The sequence below is a fragment of the Loxodonta africana genome, chromosome 4 (assembly GCF_030014295.1).
Source record: "Loxodonta africana isolate mLoxAfr1 chromosome 4, mLoxAfr1.hap2, whole genome shotgun sequence".
Classification (NCBI taxonomy): domain Eukaryota; kingdom Metazoa; phylum Chordata; class Mammalia; order Proboscidea; family Elephantidae; genus Loxodonta; species Loxodonta africana.
This window is the reverse complement of record NC_087345.1, coordinates 72,159,465-72,175,228: the sequence shown is the minus strand read 5'-3', so window position 1 is coordinate 72,175,228 and position 15,764 is coordinate 72,159,465. Positions and strand designations below refer to the sequence as shown.

General features: G+C 41.7%; 1 protein-coding gene across 4 annotated transcripts in view; it reads left to right on the top strand.

Annotated features, from left to right (window-relative positions):
• The window catches only part of TBC1D30 (TBC1 domain family member 30), a 129,377-nt gene that overhangs the window by 80,607 nt on the left and 33,006 nt on the right, over positions 1 to 15,764 (top strand). For all 4 annotated transcript variants that reach the window (XM_064283925.1, XM_064283924.1, XM_064283926.1 and 1 more), the window contains exons 3-6: positions 6,292 to 6,353; positions 6,946 to 7,011; positions 9,294 to 9,419; positions 11,730 to 11,915. In XM_064283925.1, coding sequence (XP_064139995.1) covers positions 6,292 to 6,353; positions 6,946 to 7,011; positions 9,294 to 9,419; positions 11,730 to 11,915 — 440 coding nt within the window. The remainder of the gene's footprint in view (positions 1 to 6,291; positions 6,354 to 6,945; positions 7,012 to 9,293; positions 9,420 to 11,729; positions 11,916 to 15,764) is intronic.

Genomic DNA, 15,764 nt, shown 5'->3' with positions numbered 1-15,764 from the left:
GTGAACCCAAGATGAGCAGGTTGGAGAGCAGGGATCCTGCTCACAGGTTGTGATGGTCAAGGAATCCCCAAGGTCGGTAGACAAGACCACAAGGTTTCTCCTGAGTCACTTAGCTGCAGGGGCTGGCGAACCCAAGATAGGTAGGTTAGGGATCTGGACTGTTGCTCGCAGGTTGGGAAGATATCCAAATCCCAAGATGGATAGGTAAGCTGCTAGCTCAAGTCCCAAGAATCAGAGGTCAGACAAGAGACAGCTGCTGGATCCAGAATAAGCCAACAACCTTTGCAAGGCCAGCAGGAAGGAAGTAGGCAGCGGAAGGGGGAGAGATGAAGGCTGAGGGGGCAGTGAGCCGCCACAGGCCCCACCCCTGCCGGTACCACTCAGCAGATTCCATCGTGGGGGTGATCACATATCAAATTTCAAGGGGAAAGTGATCATAAGATTATACAACTACCAAAACACTGAGAATCATGGACCAGCCAAGTTGACACACAATCTTAAAGATCACACAGTGGGTGCTAACTGAGATTAAGGAACTATACCCAGTGACCAAAGCAGTCCTCACACCTTCTCAGGCATCCATGTGCATGAGAAGGGGTGTGGGCCCAGGGATACTCTCCCTGCCCCAAGCTGCTCCCTCACCTCTTCCCCAACACAGGAAGGATCAGGGAGATTTCCTCATAGCAGAATATTGACAATATCTCTGGAAACCCTTGCCCTAGACTCCAAGCATCCTTACCTCAGTCAGGAAGGCAGAACTAAACAGCTTACGTATTCCTTATTAGCCTTGTTTATTTTTGCAGATAACTAATCTCATTTCTACCAGATGCTTATAGGTTTTATTCTTAGAGTATTACCATTCCTGACATTGTCCTCAAATTCTGGGGGCACTTCATAAAGCCCAGAATGTACTGAATACAAAATGACTGTGCTAGAGTCATAGGAATGACTTTTTTATTTGGCCCTTTCTCAAAATATCATTATGAATGCATTTGAAAATATTCAATATTTTTCAGTCAATAGCAGTCATTATTCTCGATGCTCAAATTGTTCCATCTTTGGTCAATGGTAGCCTATTCATGTGGCTATTGTGTCCTTTTGACATGACCCAATTAGTCTTCGAGCATTTTCTTTCTGAGCTCATCAAGGTGTTTCAGGCTCATCTTGTACTTTCTTAATTCTAGACCTGGAATCCGTCACTACTCCAAAGAGCCCTCGTTCCTTTTATTAGGGAATGGATTTTAGAGACCACAGTCTGGGTGCTAGGGTTGTTCATTGCTGATGGATTGTCCTTATTTCTAAATAGACATATGTGTTTTTAAAAAGGAAAAAGAGTTCATACTGGTATTTCCAATTTAAATATACTAAAAAACCTGTTGCCGTTGATTCCAACTCATAGTGACCCTATAGGACAGAGTAGAACTGCCCCATAGAATTTCAAAGGAGCGCCTGGTGGATTAGAACTGCCAGCCTTTTGGTTAGCAGCCATAGCTCTTACCCACTATGCAAAACAGGTTTCCTTAAACATACTAATACAAGATTTTAAATGCCCTTAATTTCTTTCATTATACCCTTGAATTTTCTGTTGCACTGTAACATGTTGGTTCCTTACAACATTAACTATTTGCTTTATCCTATAGTATATTTAAGAGTTTCAGAACAATAATACCAATAGTATTAATAACAACACTACTGAATGAAGTTGAAGATTTCCAGGCAGTGTCTTGCCCTTAGATCACGTACCAGCACAGGTGTGTCGGCATAGTGTGCTAGAGCAACCTGAGATTATTTTTCTGCATTCTTATGCCATCAACTGGTTTTTCCATTATATTCATTTATTTCAGATCAGTTTCAGTTTTTAGGGTTTGACTTTTTGCTTTTACTTATTATCAATATAACATGTTTTTCCAAAGTCAAAACTATGTAAAGGACATGCAGAAAAGTCTCAGTTTTTCAGACCTGTCTCCTACAAACTGTGTCTTTCCTAAATATGTTTTTTTAAATTAGTTTTTGGTTTATCCATCCAGTGTTTCTTTTGCTAAATGTTAGCAAGTACATATATCTTTATATTTCTCCTCGCGCCCTTTCCTTCCTATTCCTCATTAATTTTTATGGCTGCTTAATGTTCCATTAAGTGAATATCACAGTTTCAGAATGATTTTTTTTTTTTTTTTACGGTATGATGGTTAAATAGTTCTGAAGTCTCTCTGGCTGGAGAGATGATGAAACTTTTTTTTTTTTAACTGCTTTTAAATGGGAACAATTTTCTTTTTTCTTGAAGCTTATTCTTTCAAGAGAAACAACCATTTTTCCCCCCACATGCTCTTCAGGCCTTTCTACTCTAAGCTGGAAAGAGTTTAAGGCAATTTGGGGCGAAGGCTGTGCTTCATCATTTGCCAGTTTATACCCCGCGTGGCCAGACTGGCCCTGCAGCCGGCTGACTGACCCTTTCGAGGCTGCTTTCTGCACATTCCACACTGAGACTTGCTTCCATTGGGGCCCCCTCTGGTCCCTCTCAGATTTTGCGAGAAGCCGGATATCTCTGTCGGGGCTTCTAGTCCTCAGGCGCCGTTGCTCACCCGCCGGCCCCCGCGCTCCGCTGCTCGCTCGCGGCACAGGTGCGAGAAGCCGGGCTGGGCGCGCGTGGGAGTGAGGGCCACCCCGCCTGCGCACGGTGATGCCGGGATTGGGGGCGGGAGCGCCGCCTCCGTCTTCCCTGCTCACTCGCTCCCGCCAGCCCTCCCCGCCCCAAACCCTCTCCTGCCTCAGCCGTTCAGGCTCCGCACTGCAGATGCCCGCCGACCTCCCTGTGCTCGGCAGCTCCCGCGGTACCCCGCAGCTCCTCTTGACCCCGGAGCGCCTGCCTCAGGCTGTCGCTCCACCAGTGGGACCCCCGCCTGGGCCGACACACAGACCTCCGGTGTGCGAAATCGTGCTGCCCGCCGGGCAGCAGGGACCGTGGAGGATAGTGGCCGCGCCGGAGCCCGGGGTGCTCTTGGATGCGGCAGGACAAGCTGACCGGCTCCCTGAGGCGTGGGGGGAGATGCCAGAAGCGGCAGGGCGGCGGTGGCGGTGGCGTGGGCACCATCCTGAGCAATGTGCTCAAGAAGCGCAGCTGCATTTCCCGGACCGCGCCCCGGCTGCTTTGCACCCTGGAGCCGGGTGAGGACCCCAGTGCTACAGATGGGGCATTGAAAGTAGCACGGCGGCCCCGGAGCTGGTACTGCTTGCGGCTCTGCCTTGGTTGAACACCGCCTCGACTAAGCAGCATTTGCGAGCCGCTCTATACGGGGTACCGGGGCACCGCCGCTTGCCGCCAGCGGGGCCAAATCTGCCGGGGTGGGGCCTCTGAAGACGGGGTGCTTCCGTAGGCTGCTCGTGGGGAGCCCCCACCCGCGCAGGGGTTCAGCCCTGCTTGTGCCTGGGGCTGCTGGCGAGCCGAGCGCTCGGCCTTCTCCAAGCGGTGGAGAAGTGCGGGCGGGCGCCCTGGGCATCCGAGGCTGCGCCACCTATTGTGTTCCGGGCTCGAGAAGCCAGAGGTTGAAAGAGGTGTGTGGGGTGGGGAAGGGGAGCCCTTTCGGCACATGGATAGGAGGGGAACGCCGGGGTCTGCTCATCTAATTGTGTGACCTGGTGGGGAGAAGCTAGAAACACTTTCTGCGGACTGGCGATCCTTTCTATGGGGGAAGATCTGGGAGTGCGCCCGCCCCTGTTAGACTAGGCCCTTTCTGCTTTCAGCATGTGTTTACATATCCCTGCTTCTCCAGGCTGCATAACTCTGCTTCTGCTCCACAACCTGGCATCACTCCCCGGGGTTTTAAGAGCCCAGCCCTGGCACAGAGGTTTCTGGCAAGGGGTGGCCGCATAGGGAGCCAAATGTACACGCACAAGTGCTTGTTGCTCACCTGTCCCTCCTCCTTCCCTCCTCCCCCACCCTCAGTGCCTTCGGGGACTTGCTGTCCTGGAGCTGCTGAGGAAAATCAGCTGTGGTACGGAGTCCCCAAGGGTGGAACGTGTCACTGTCTTTGCGAACCTCGTGGTTTCTTTGTTTTTCTCCCTAAGGAAGTCTCTAGTTGCAAAGATTGTAGTATTTATTCACTGTCTTCCTTTACTTTCTTTTCTTCTCTCTCTCTAAATCTCCTTCCCACGTTAAAAGTGTTTTGTATTTCTGAATCTGGAACAGTAGTGATTATCAGATGAAACATAAACCTTCTCCCTTCCCTTATTCAGCTAGAAGAAAAGGGGTGAAAATGACCAGATTTCAGCTTTTGCTGCAGGTGCTGAATGACCAATTCCAATTAAACCCTCTTACTCAATTTGGTTGTAAGATAGTTTTTGCTTTGACTAACCAAGCCCAGCCGAGTTTTGGCATGGGAAGGCGATCAGTAGGACATACAGCAGGTGCTCTGAAAAAGTCAAGGGAGCTTATTTACACACACACACACGCACACGCGCACGCGCACACGCACACGCACACGCACACGCACACGCACACGCACACACGGAATCCGGGACTTCTAGGGCTGTAGGAATAAGGTCAGTGGAGAATGAGTTTCCTGGTCTTTGTTATAATAAAGCAAACACCTGACTACACCCTCCCTTCAGCACCCCGGGCCTGGACAGCAGCCTCACACCCAGATCTGTTTCATCTGCCTTAAATCACTCACTGGGGCTGGAGGAACTCTTGTGGCCATTGTATCGCTACTCTGCACTGGGGCAGGACTACATTTAAACCAAACCTAGGGAGAGGAGAATCCGTGGGTATTTAATATACCTTTGGAGAATAAAATCTTATCTATCCTTCTAGAGTATGGTTTTGGCCCTGAAGCTTTGCAAATAAAAAACCAAGGCATTGGTTGGATGCCTATGGTTCTCTACCACAGCTTTACCTTAGACATCAAGGATCCAACTCATTTATTCACAGCACTCTTTCAGGGCTCCAAGGCATCTGCATACTGTCATGAACTTGGGCAAATCAGACATGTCTCTTTCCAGCCTCTTGACTCCATATATATGTCTACATTGTTATTATTCAAATTCTGAAGATTGTTCTTATTCACATACCTAAGCAGGGGAAGATGCAGAGGGGTTCTTAGTATGCCTACTCAGCAAATGGCATCTTAGAAGCAAATAGTATCATTTCTGACTTTTGTAATTTGTAAAACTGTAAGTCGCTATTGTTAATGTTTGATAGTTCTTGATCTTTGAACTTTTAAGATTTAAGTTATAGCCCTTAACAAATGCAATTTAAAGAATGTTATTTAATTTCAAAATTTTAGAAAATATATATATAGCATTTGACTATGAGTCAGAATTGACTGGATGGCAGCAGGCACAGGTATGAGAAATAAACATTGGGTCATGTAATTTCACTTCAATAATCGCAGTACATACCTTTAACATGGAGTTCTACTTAGTAAAACCCCATATCAGTATTAAACATATAGCCCATTTATTTACTTCTATTCCGTAGATTTGGGTTGAGTCAAGGAAATTTATCTAAAGTTGCAGATTACTTGGAATTAGAGTTCAGTTCTATTTTTAATTTATAATCTGCAATGAACCACACACATTGCTCTATTTTTAATAAATAAAGATATCAAGACAAAATTTTAAAATGTGAAAGTCTCCAAATGGACTTGTTATAGTGGGTTATTCTGTAAGGCAGAAGACAATGATATAATTTTTTATAACTTTTTTGTTATTCTACTTAAGGTTCCTTAAGAGACTTATTCCATATAAATAGCCTAGAAGAACAAATTCTCTAAATAGAGAATTCTCTTTCTGAGTTTCACAGATATTAAGTATACCATGCTAGTGATTTACAGTACTGAGTTAATTATCACAACAAGCTTCTGAGGTGTTACTGTCCTCCTCTTAAAGATAAAGAAATGTAAAATTCTTTATCAATAAAGCCCCTAGACTTTGGATCTGAGTCTAGGAACCAAAGTTGAATGGAGGGCTTTGTGACCCCAAAATACTGCAGTATCATTTTTGCTTTTATGTTTCCACTATTCTAGGCATTTGTAGAAACCACAATCCTAAGTGATAAGCTCTTTTTTATAGACATAGGGTATTTTCCCACTTTAATAATCAATATTCTTACGTAAATGACACACTGGGATTGGAGGCATTGTTGTGGCCATAGCATCACCATTCTGCACTTTAAAAACACTTTTTTAAAGGAAATTTATGTCAATTCAGAAGAATCAGGTTAATTTTTGCTTTTATTTTTGATACAACTTGTCATTTTCTCCAAAAATAACAGCTATTTGTATATTTTTCTTTTAGGAGTTGACACAAAGTTGAAGTTTACTCTTGAGCCATCTTTAGGTCAAAATGGTTTTCAGCAGGTAATTTTACTTTTGGTTTTAACACATTTTCATTCTGGGGTATCTATAGGATGCATCGAAATATATTTTCAAAGAGGAAACATAACATATACTTAGACATGCATAAGAAGATGAGTCAATTTTTTAAAATTATAGGTAAAATGACTTACAGAGCTACACATAACCTGAATTTATAGTTGCAATGAAAAATTCTACACTTTAATTTTTTCTTTTGTCATTGTTGTTGAACATATACATAGCAAAAATTTTGCACTTTCTTTTCATAGTCAATGTAAAAAAAAAACAAACAAACCCAAGTGTCTGTTATTCTGAACCCATCATACACATTTTAGTTTGTATACCAGAGCTTCCCAACCAATATGAGTGTGCTGCAGATGGGTCACAGGTATGTTAAGGGTGGCCGATGGGTAGGTCATGGGGCAGCCATAGCCCCCAGACCAATCCCATCTGGCCAGGAGAAGCTTTGAGTGTTTACCCCAGTGTACTGTACAAATTTTATCATACTCTATGGGTGCCAAGATGGGAAAAAGGTTGAGAGTGCTTATCTAGGGCAACATTCTCACTTCCCCGGATATTTCTTCTTTGTTCCTAGTGGTATGATGCTCTCAAAGCAGTTGCCAGACTATCAACAGGAATACCAAAGGAATGGAGGAGAAAGGTAAGGAGGATTCGTAGAGCTAAGATACAAAAGGACCAATATCTCTGTCTCTCTTTGAAGCATCTGGAATGTCAAAAAAGAATATTCTAGATTCAGTAACTTGAAACTTGTCTTTTTTCATTATTCATTCATTCATTCAGTAAGTATTTATTGATTGTCTATGCCTGGCACTGTTCTAGGCACTGAGGATACAGCAGTAGGAAAAAATTAAAACAGACAGAAGTTTTTATCTTCATGGAGTTTACAATGAATAAAATATAAAGTCTGTCAGATAGAGATAAGTTACATGTTTAAAAATAAAGCAGGGAAAGAGATAAGGAGGGTATAGGGGAATGGAGGTAGAGAGTTTGAATTTAAAATAAGAAGGTAAGGGGAGACCTCACTGAGGAGGTAACGTTTGAGTAGGTCTCTGAAGGAGGTGAAGAGTGAGCCATACAGGTACTTGGGGGAAGAGCATTCCAGACAGAAGGAATAACCAATGCGAAAGCCTATGGTGGGAGCATCTCAGGAGGATTCAAGCAAAAGTAATAGGCCAGGGTGATGAGAGCACTAGGAGATAGGGTTGTAGAGATAAGGTGTTGATGGTGGTGGTGGTGCAGGAGGAAGGCAGATCATGTGGGACCTTGAAGGACATAGTAGGACTTGGGCTTTTGGCCACTGTGAGATGGGAAGCATTGGAAAATTTTGAGCAGAGGAGTAACATGATCTGATTTACATTTTAAATGAACCACTCTGGCTACTGACTTGAAAATAGACTGTAGAGGAGCAAGGGCAGAAGCAGGGAGACTAGCAGGAGACTTGCAATAATTCAGACATGAGGTGTTGATGACTTGGATCAGGGTGGTGGGAGTGGTGGTGGAGAGAAGGGCTCAGATTCTAGATATATGTTGAAGGCTGAGCTGACACAAATTCCTGTTGAACTGAATATGAGATATAAGAGGGATGTCAAGGATGATGTCTAGATTTGGCTGGAGCAACTGGAAAGGTAGAGTTACTGTTTACTCAGATGGGAGAAGCAGTTACGTGTGTACGTATGTATGTGTATACAGTAGGAAGGGGGTGGAGTAGGAGACTGGTTTCAGATCTATTAAGGTTGAGATGCCTATTAGATATCTAAGTTGAAGTTGTCAGGTAGGCATTTGGACATACGATTCTGATGCTTAGGAGAGAGGTCTGGCTGGAGACATTAATCAGTGTTATTCCTGATAAGCTATGTTCAGATACCAAAACTTGAAATGTTCCCTTAGAGTATTAATTTATAAACCTACTCTTAAAACTCCTAGAATTTAAACATTAGGGGTTCCTCAAAATATACACTTTAAAAAATAGCATGATGAAATCAATCTTTCTGAGACAGGTTTTCAGGATAAGGTAATCAAAGGAGCAAAAATATCCAGTGACTTTTTTTTTTTTTAAGTTACGCATTATGGGAGCCCATTTGTCAGTTTTTTGTGTGAGACAGTTGTTGTGTGCCGTCAGATTGATTCCAACTCATAGTGACCCTATAGGACAGAGTAGAACTGCCCCATAGGGTTCCCTAGGCTGTCATCTTTATGAAAGCAGACAGCCACATCTTTCTTCTGTGGAGTGGCTGGTAGGTTTGAACTGCTGAACTTCTGGTTAGCAGCTGAACTGCTTAACCACTGTGCCACCAGGGCTCTACTGGTTAAGTGCTGGGCTGCTAACCAAAAGGTCGGTGGTACAAATCCACCAGTCGCTCCTTGGAATATGATGTGGCAGTCTGCTTCTGTGAAGATTACAGCCTTGGAAACCTTATGGGGCAGTCCTACTCTGTCCTGTAGGGTCAATATGAATTGGAATTGACTTGATGGCAATGGGTCTGAGACAGGGATGGTATAAAAGCCGAGGCCACTCCATGATGAAAAGCGCTCCTTCTTTGTGAGTGACCAGGTGGCTCTTACTCAGTTGTTCATAGGGAACAATTCAGAACCAAGTATAAGAAGCTTATAAGATACTAAAGCTAATTCAATGTACTGAAATTAAAAAAAAAAAATGTTTTCTTAACAGTATCCTCAATGCCTGGATAACTGCTTGGCACATAGGAGCTCAGCCAATATTTATTAAATGAATAAATGAAAGTCTCTAAATGGTACAATTCAAGTGTAGCAAACATTTCAACAAGCCTCTTGTAGGTGTCTACATGTGCACTATATCTGGTCTAGGAACAATTGCTATTTTCTTAATGGATGCAGTAGCTACTTTCCAATAAAGAAAGGTGAAATTATGTATTCTATGTTAATATTCTTTATATTGTATTTTAGGTTTGGTTGACCTTGGCAGATCATTATTTGCACAGTATAGCCATTGATTGGGACAAAACCATGCGCTTCACGTTCAATGAAAGGAGTAATCCTGATGATGACTCGATGGGAATTCAGATAGTCAAGGTAATGTCCCTGACTTGGTCTGTTGTCCTAACTTGGCTAACTTAGAAGAAAGATTCTAACAGCCTAAGGTTTCCTGGATAGAGGATTGAATGATCTATGTCTTGTGGTCTGGATGTCTATTTTTTGCTTCCTCATTTCATTAGTTTAGAGCTTTTTATGGGGAACCTTGACTATGTCTTGTCTTCATAAATTTTAATGTTGCCAGTAAGAATAAAGTGTTTGTGAGTTAGCTTCCATTTGTAATCAATTTATTCATCTTCCTCAGATGATAAAAAAACCAAACCCATTGCCACTGAGTCGATTCTGACTCATAGCCACTCTATAGGACAGAGTAGAACTGCCCCATAGGGTTTCCAGGGCTGTAAGCTTTATGGAAGCAGACTACCGTATCTTTCTCCCTCGGGGTCACTGGTGAGTTCAAACCGCATTTAACCACTATGTCACCAGGGCTTCCTCCTCAGATGATACCCAGACCCAGATGATAGGAGATTGATATTCCTTTTTGTTCTTAACATGGGTCAGTGCTTCCAACTGGATTTTTACATCAAAGTGACTGAGAAATTTAAAGCTAAGTATATTTCATATAAGAATAATTTAACTCTTATTAGGTTCTTTGATGATTTCTTTACTGTCAATTTGTAAAGTTGACTGGCAGATCTGTTCTAAACCAGATGGTTGAGGTTCAGGCCAGCTGTGGAGACAGCTGTGCTTTGCCTACTTGGATTATTACAGTTGATTAGAACCTGGTGCTAAAAGCCAAGGACCCCGATTCTGTTTAATCCCAGTGTTATTCTCTCACATAAGCCTCTAGCACACGGCTTTTGATTTATGTGGGTATGTGACAGTGTGATGCTAAGCCAAGGTTTTAAAAGGAAAGTTGTTACATCCAAATTTTGGTGACCAGAAGATTAGCCAGTGTTTTGGCATCCTTGAAGATTTTTTTTAAGAGAAAGTGCAAACTAAAATGAGCTACTTCCTGGGCTAATTTGATCTGTTTCAGACAAATGCTAAAAAAATAAATAAATATGGAATTTACATTGTGTGGTTGAAAAGCCTTTTCGTCATCCACATTTCAGTTATTTGAGATTTCAGAATGTCTCACAGAGATGAGGCATTTCATATTTGAAATATTTTCTTTCTGTTTACCTTGAGGATTAAGGCAATGCACATTTTGTAATGATTCTATTGTTAAGAGGATCTCTTGTTTTCTCCTTGAAGTGAATGCCATGTCAGTAAAATGACTTCAATTCCTGAAAATCTTAGTCTCTGCTTGGTAACTAAATTACAGATACTACCTTTTTTTTTTTTTTTTTTACCTTCTTACCTTCTTTAAATATTAAAGTGCAGCAAATGTTTCTGTCCTTCTTACACAAATTTACAAAACAAATTGGATAGAATGATTTTTTTCTCTTGATATTTATGATATGATAAAAATAGCTCTAATATTTTTTGGAGTTTTGATAGCTAAATATTATACTATGTTTTGTAGGAAGGAATAATGGTCACATTTCTCATATATATATGAAGCCTATTAGAATAAACTGTCGGTTTATATGAAATTATAATTTTTCTCAATCCTGAATCAAATTTTGTGTTAATTCTGGGAACACTCTAAGTAGAAAATTCACCTGACTAAAATCCTCCTTGCAATTGCCATTTATATATCATGTTAGAATTCATTAAAAAAAAAAGCTAAAGATAATTGTTTTAAAACCAAACCCATTGCTGCTGAGTTGATTCCGACTCATAGTGACCCTATAGGACAGAGTAGAACTGCCCCATAGGGTTTCCCAGGAGTGCCTGGTAGATTCCAACTGCCGACCATAGCTCTTAATCACTATGCCACCAGGGTTTCCAGTTGTTTTGGGCCCATGCATATAAGCACATATACATCTCAAAAATTAAAACCCATGTTGATAATTTGACTATACTTAATGGTGAGGCAAAGAAATAACTAAATGAAGTCCTGATACATACCACAACATGGATATACCTTGAAAACATTATGCATGCTGAGTGAGATATCAGTCACAAAAGGACCAATACTATATGGTCTCACTCATATGAAATCGGCAAATATATAGAAACCAAAAGTATGGGTGATTACAGGGAGGGAAGGAGAAAGGGAGAGTTATTGTTTAGGGGGCACCACGTTTAAGTTAAAGGTGGTGGAGTAAATCAGAAAAGGATAGTGATGACGGTTGCACAACCAAAGATTGTAATAAATATCACTGAGTTATTCATGTAAGAAAAAGGAATAATTAAAGGTGTTTTTTGGGGGATATAAGAAGTTATTTTCTCCCATTTTAGGATCTTCACCGCACAGGCTGCAGTTCTTACTGTGGTCAGGAGGCTGAGCAAGACAGAGTTGTCTTGAAGCGGGTCCTTCTGGCCTATGCCCGATGGAACAAGAATGTTGGCTACTGCCAAGGCTTTAACATCCTGGCTGCGCTAATTCTGGAAGTGATGGAAGGCAATGAAGGTGATGCGCTCAAAGTGAGTATCAGGCTCTGAAGAAGACAACTGAAATTCTACCTAGAGTGAAGGATTGGAATTATAATTTCTCTTCTTTTATGTCCCACCCCTTCCATGGTATGTGCCACACCTTTGCAGCTATCCATGATAGGGTTTCCCCCAAGTTAAAGCCAGGCTAAATGAAAGGCTTATGTACCTGCCAGATGGGAGGGGGAATGATTACGTTTTCAGTCTCACTTATAAGACATATTTTTAAAGCAAGTTAAATACCAATTGTGTTAGTTATCTACTGCTGTTTAACAAATTAGCTGCTTAAAACAGCAAACATTTATTATCTCACAATTTCTTTGAGGCAAGAATTTGGGCATGGCTTAGCTGGGTGCTTCTGGCTCAAGGCCCCTCAGGAGGTTACACTCAAACTGTTGGCCAGGGCTGCAGTTTCATGTGAAGGCTTGATTGGAGGGAGTACTTGCTTTCAAGTTTATTCGTGTGGTTGTTGGCAAGACTCAATTCCTTAAAGGCAGTTGGACTTAGGGCCTCAATTCCTTGCTGGCTGTCGGCTAGAGGGCTCCCTTAGTTCCTTGCTACTTGAGCTTTTCCATCTCACAACAGGGTGGCTTTCTTCCCTCAGAGTGAGCAAGAGAGTATAAGAGTGTGAGCAAGGCAGAAAAGATTAAGTTACAGATGTTTAACCTAATATTGGAAGTGACATCCCATCATTTTTGCTATATTCTATTCATTAGAAGCGAGTTACCAGGTCCAGCTCATACTCAATGGAATGTTTTCAGTGACTACCAGGAGGTGGGGACCATTGGGGGCCATCTTAAAACTGCCTACCACACCAGTCATGTTGGTTTTGGTTCGATCTTGTTAGATTGCTTTACGTGGGTCATATTTGGGTGAGAGTATGGAGGAGGTGGGCTTAGAGGGAGTGTTTATGATGGAAGGTGTTTGCATGAAGAAGGGTTAACCAAAATCTGTTGCCACCAAGTCCATTCTGACTCATAGCAACCCTATAGGACAGAGTGAGACTGCCCCATAGGGTTTCCAAGGAGTGGCTGGTGGATTCAAACAGCTGACGTTTTGGTAAGCAGCCAAACTCTTAACCACTGCACCACCAGGGCTCTGGAGAAAGGTTATGGAAGTGAATTATCTTTATTATCTTTTAGTCTTTGAAGTACAGAATCTTTATTATTAAAAAATAAAATAAAAACCTGGAAACACTTGGAAATGGGACATTTAAGATTATTGATCTGAATGTGAGTCAGTGAGTCACCAGAAATCTAGTCTTCGTGAAAATTAAAGCATTTCACAGGTAGAGGATGGCCACTGCCTTGTTTGCTTAGGGCACTGTGGGGTTACTGATTGATATTTGAACCTTTGAACTACAGTTGATTGCAGTGCTTTATGATGTATGAAATGGATACTTAGTCTTTGTATTTGAGCAGGGAAGGAGGGGGTGGCTTTGTGTTTGACTGTGGTAATACCCTAGTGATATTCTCAATTGCTAACTAACGTAATATGGAAAAATAAACAAATGTTCCTCCTGGTTTTATACACATTATGGTGGAATTAATTAAAATTCCAGGCTAACATGGTCTAAATCTGGATTCAGCCTCTCACTTTTTCCAGTTACGTATTTAAGGAAACAGCTTTGAAGTTACTTGTTCATCAAATGGAAAAAAAGAAAAAAAAAAAAAGGAAATGACAAATTAAATATATGAGTTTAAAATACCCTCTATTAAGAAGCAATTTTCTTTGTTTCCTGAGCCTATCAGCTTTAGTCAGTTATTTTATTGCAGATGTAATCTGGATGACTATAAAACGGGAACTTTTCTTTTGAAAAGTTAGAATAAGAGATTAAGGTTAAGGGTGGCAGGGTGGGGGTGCGGTTTGAGAAAGGAGAGGTACATGCCAGTCAAGTCATGAGAGGGCTCAGTGAATACTTGAGAAACTAGGAATTCACATAAAAAGATGGATTAGATTAAGCCAAGAAACCAAATATTTATATTTCTGCTCATAAGAAGATGAGCCCCATGAGATGAGATGCTATCATCAGCATTTAGGAATGTGTAGACCTTGTCGTTAGACATTTAATAGCAGGAAAAGTTGGGCTCAGGAGGAGACACTTCTGATGCAAAGGAAAAAATTGGGTGTCAGTGTTTTTCCAGTAGCCGCTTTGGCTTCTGCAAGTTGTAATTACCAGGGAGATAATATTGTTAATTAGCAACAGATAAGATGCTTTTCCTAATTTTCAGCACTCACTGTTTTTTTTTTTTTTTAGTAACTTTTGTTTTTAACTATTTATTAAAAATTTGAAGCTCCCCTTATTTATCTTAATTTTTTTTTTTTTTAAACTTCTGATGGTTGGTCTTTGAAGTACAGTAGGGGGTGGAGTGGTGACCTGGCTCTTATGTCTTAAGTCAGACCTGCAGAAAGAGAATTTCATTGTGTCACAAGAATTACTATGATAATTGGGAAGAAAGGTTTTGTTTTTCTTGTTTGCATTTGATTTTGAGGGATAATTTTTTTCATAAAAACTTAAATATCTCTCTTAGTACTATATAGCGTATCCTTAGATAAAAAAGTACAATGTAGAAGCTCTGTGACCTTTAAATTTTGCCTTCATGATCTTGTAAATTCCCCTTCTCCTGGCCCTGCAGAGTGCTAGGTGCTCAGCAGGGCACTGTGCTCTGCTGGGAATCTGTTCTGTCCCTCACTGACCTGACCTCTCCAGGACTTCACCCTCCACACAGACTGAACGTACTTCTTTTCTTATAGCTGAGGTTTTGTTTCCAAGGGGATGATACATTTACCCAGTAAATTCTATCCTAACAGAAGACTAAGGAAGCTCCCTGGTTCTGTCCCACCCCCCGTAACAAATCCCTTCCAGGGGTCTCCTGGAGATTATGCCCTTGTCCTTTGGACTTATTCTAAAGTATGGCCCTAATGGTAAAAATAACAGGCTGGGGATGAGAAGAAAATGGTCTTTTGGCAAGGCTGGGAAATAAATTTTTTTTTTTTTTTTAATGGGAGTTTTGCAGTATTCTGAAAATAAAAATGTGAAACAGCTACTTCTCCACCAACATATAGAGCCAGCCATGATTTTGTTTTTAATTTTGTTTTACGTGTGCTGCAGGGAACGAGGGGGTCTTATAGCAAGTAGGACAAACATAGAGCATCCAAGCTGACAGGGAAAGGACCAGATATACAGAACTCATGTGCATTTTGGTGGGTCATACTAGTGCTTTTAACATTCTAGAAAAGGAAACACACACACACACACACACAAAAAAAAAACCAAGATAAAAATAGTAATTTGAGAAACTTGCATAGTTGTGTTGACAATTTATGTCGACTTGAGTTGACAGTCTTATGAAAGAAATCCAGGTTAAAAAAGGATTTAAAAGCACCACAGATGTTTGAATAAAGCCTGTTGCATTCTCCCAGGAGAGGAAAGTGGACAAAAGGCCAGGTTCAGTTGCTCTAATAACCCAGGTTGATGGTAAATGAATCTCGAGTCCTGCTTCAGAGGGGGTGTTTTATGACAGGCCAGCTCTTGGTTTTCAGATGAAGGTTGTAAAACTGTGCTGACATCAGGGAGCCAATATGGAGGCTCCTGCTGGCTGCTGATGAAGGTGTGCTCTGTTACCCCTCAGAGTGAGGCTGAGGGTTGTATAATCACAGCTACTTCAGGGGGGAGCTCAAGTCTAGCGGCCCATCTAGTAATTTCAGACAGGCACAGACTATGGGTCTGAATTAGATAATTATGCTGCTCGCTACTTGCCCAGGTGTTGATGGGCCTTGAAAATTGGGAACATTTTGTGCTGACACATTTAAAAGATAGCACGCCTTGGCCCACTGTGCTTT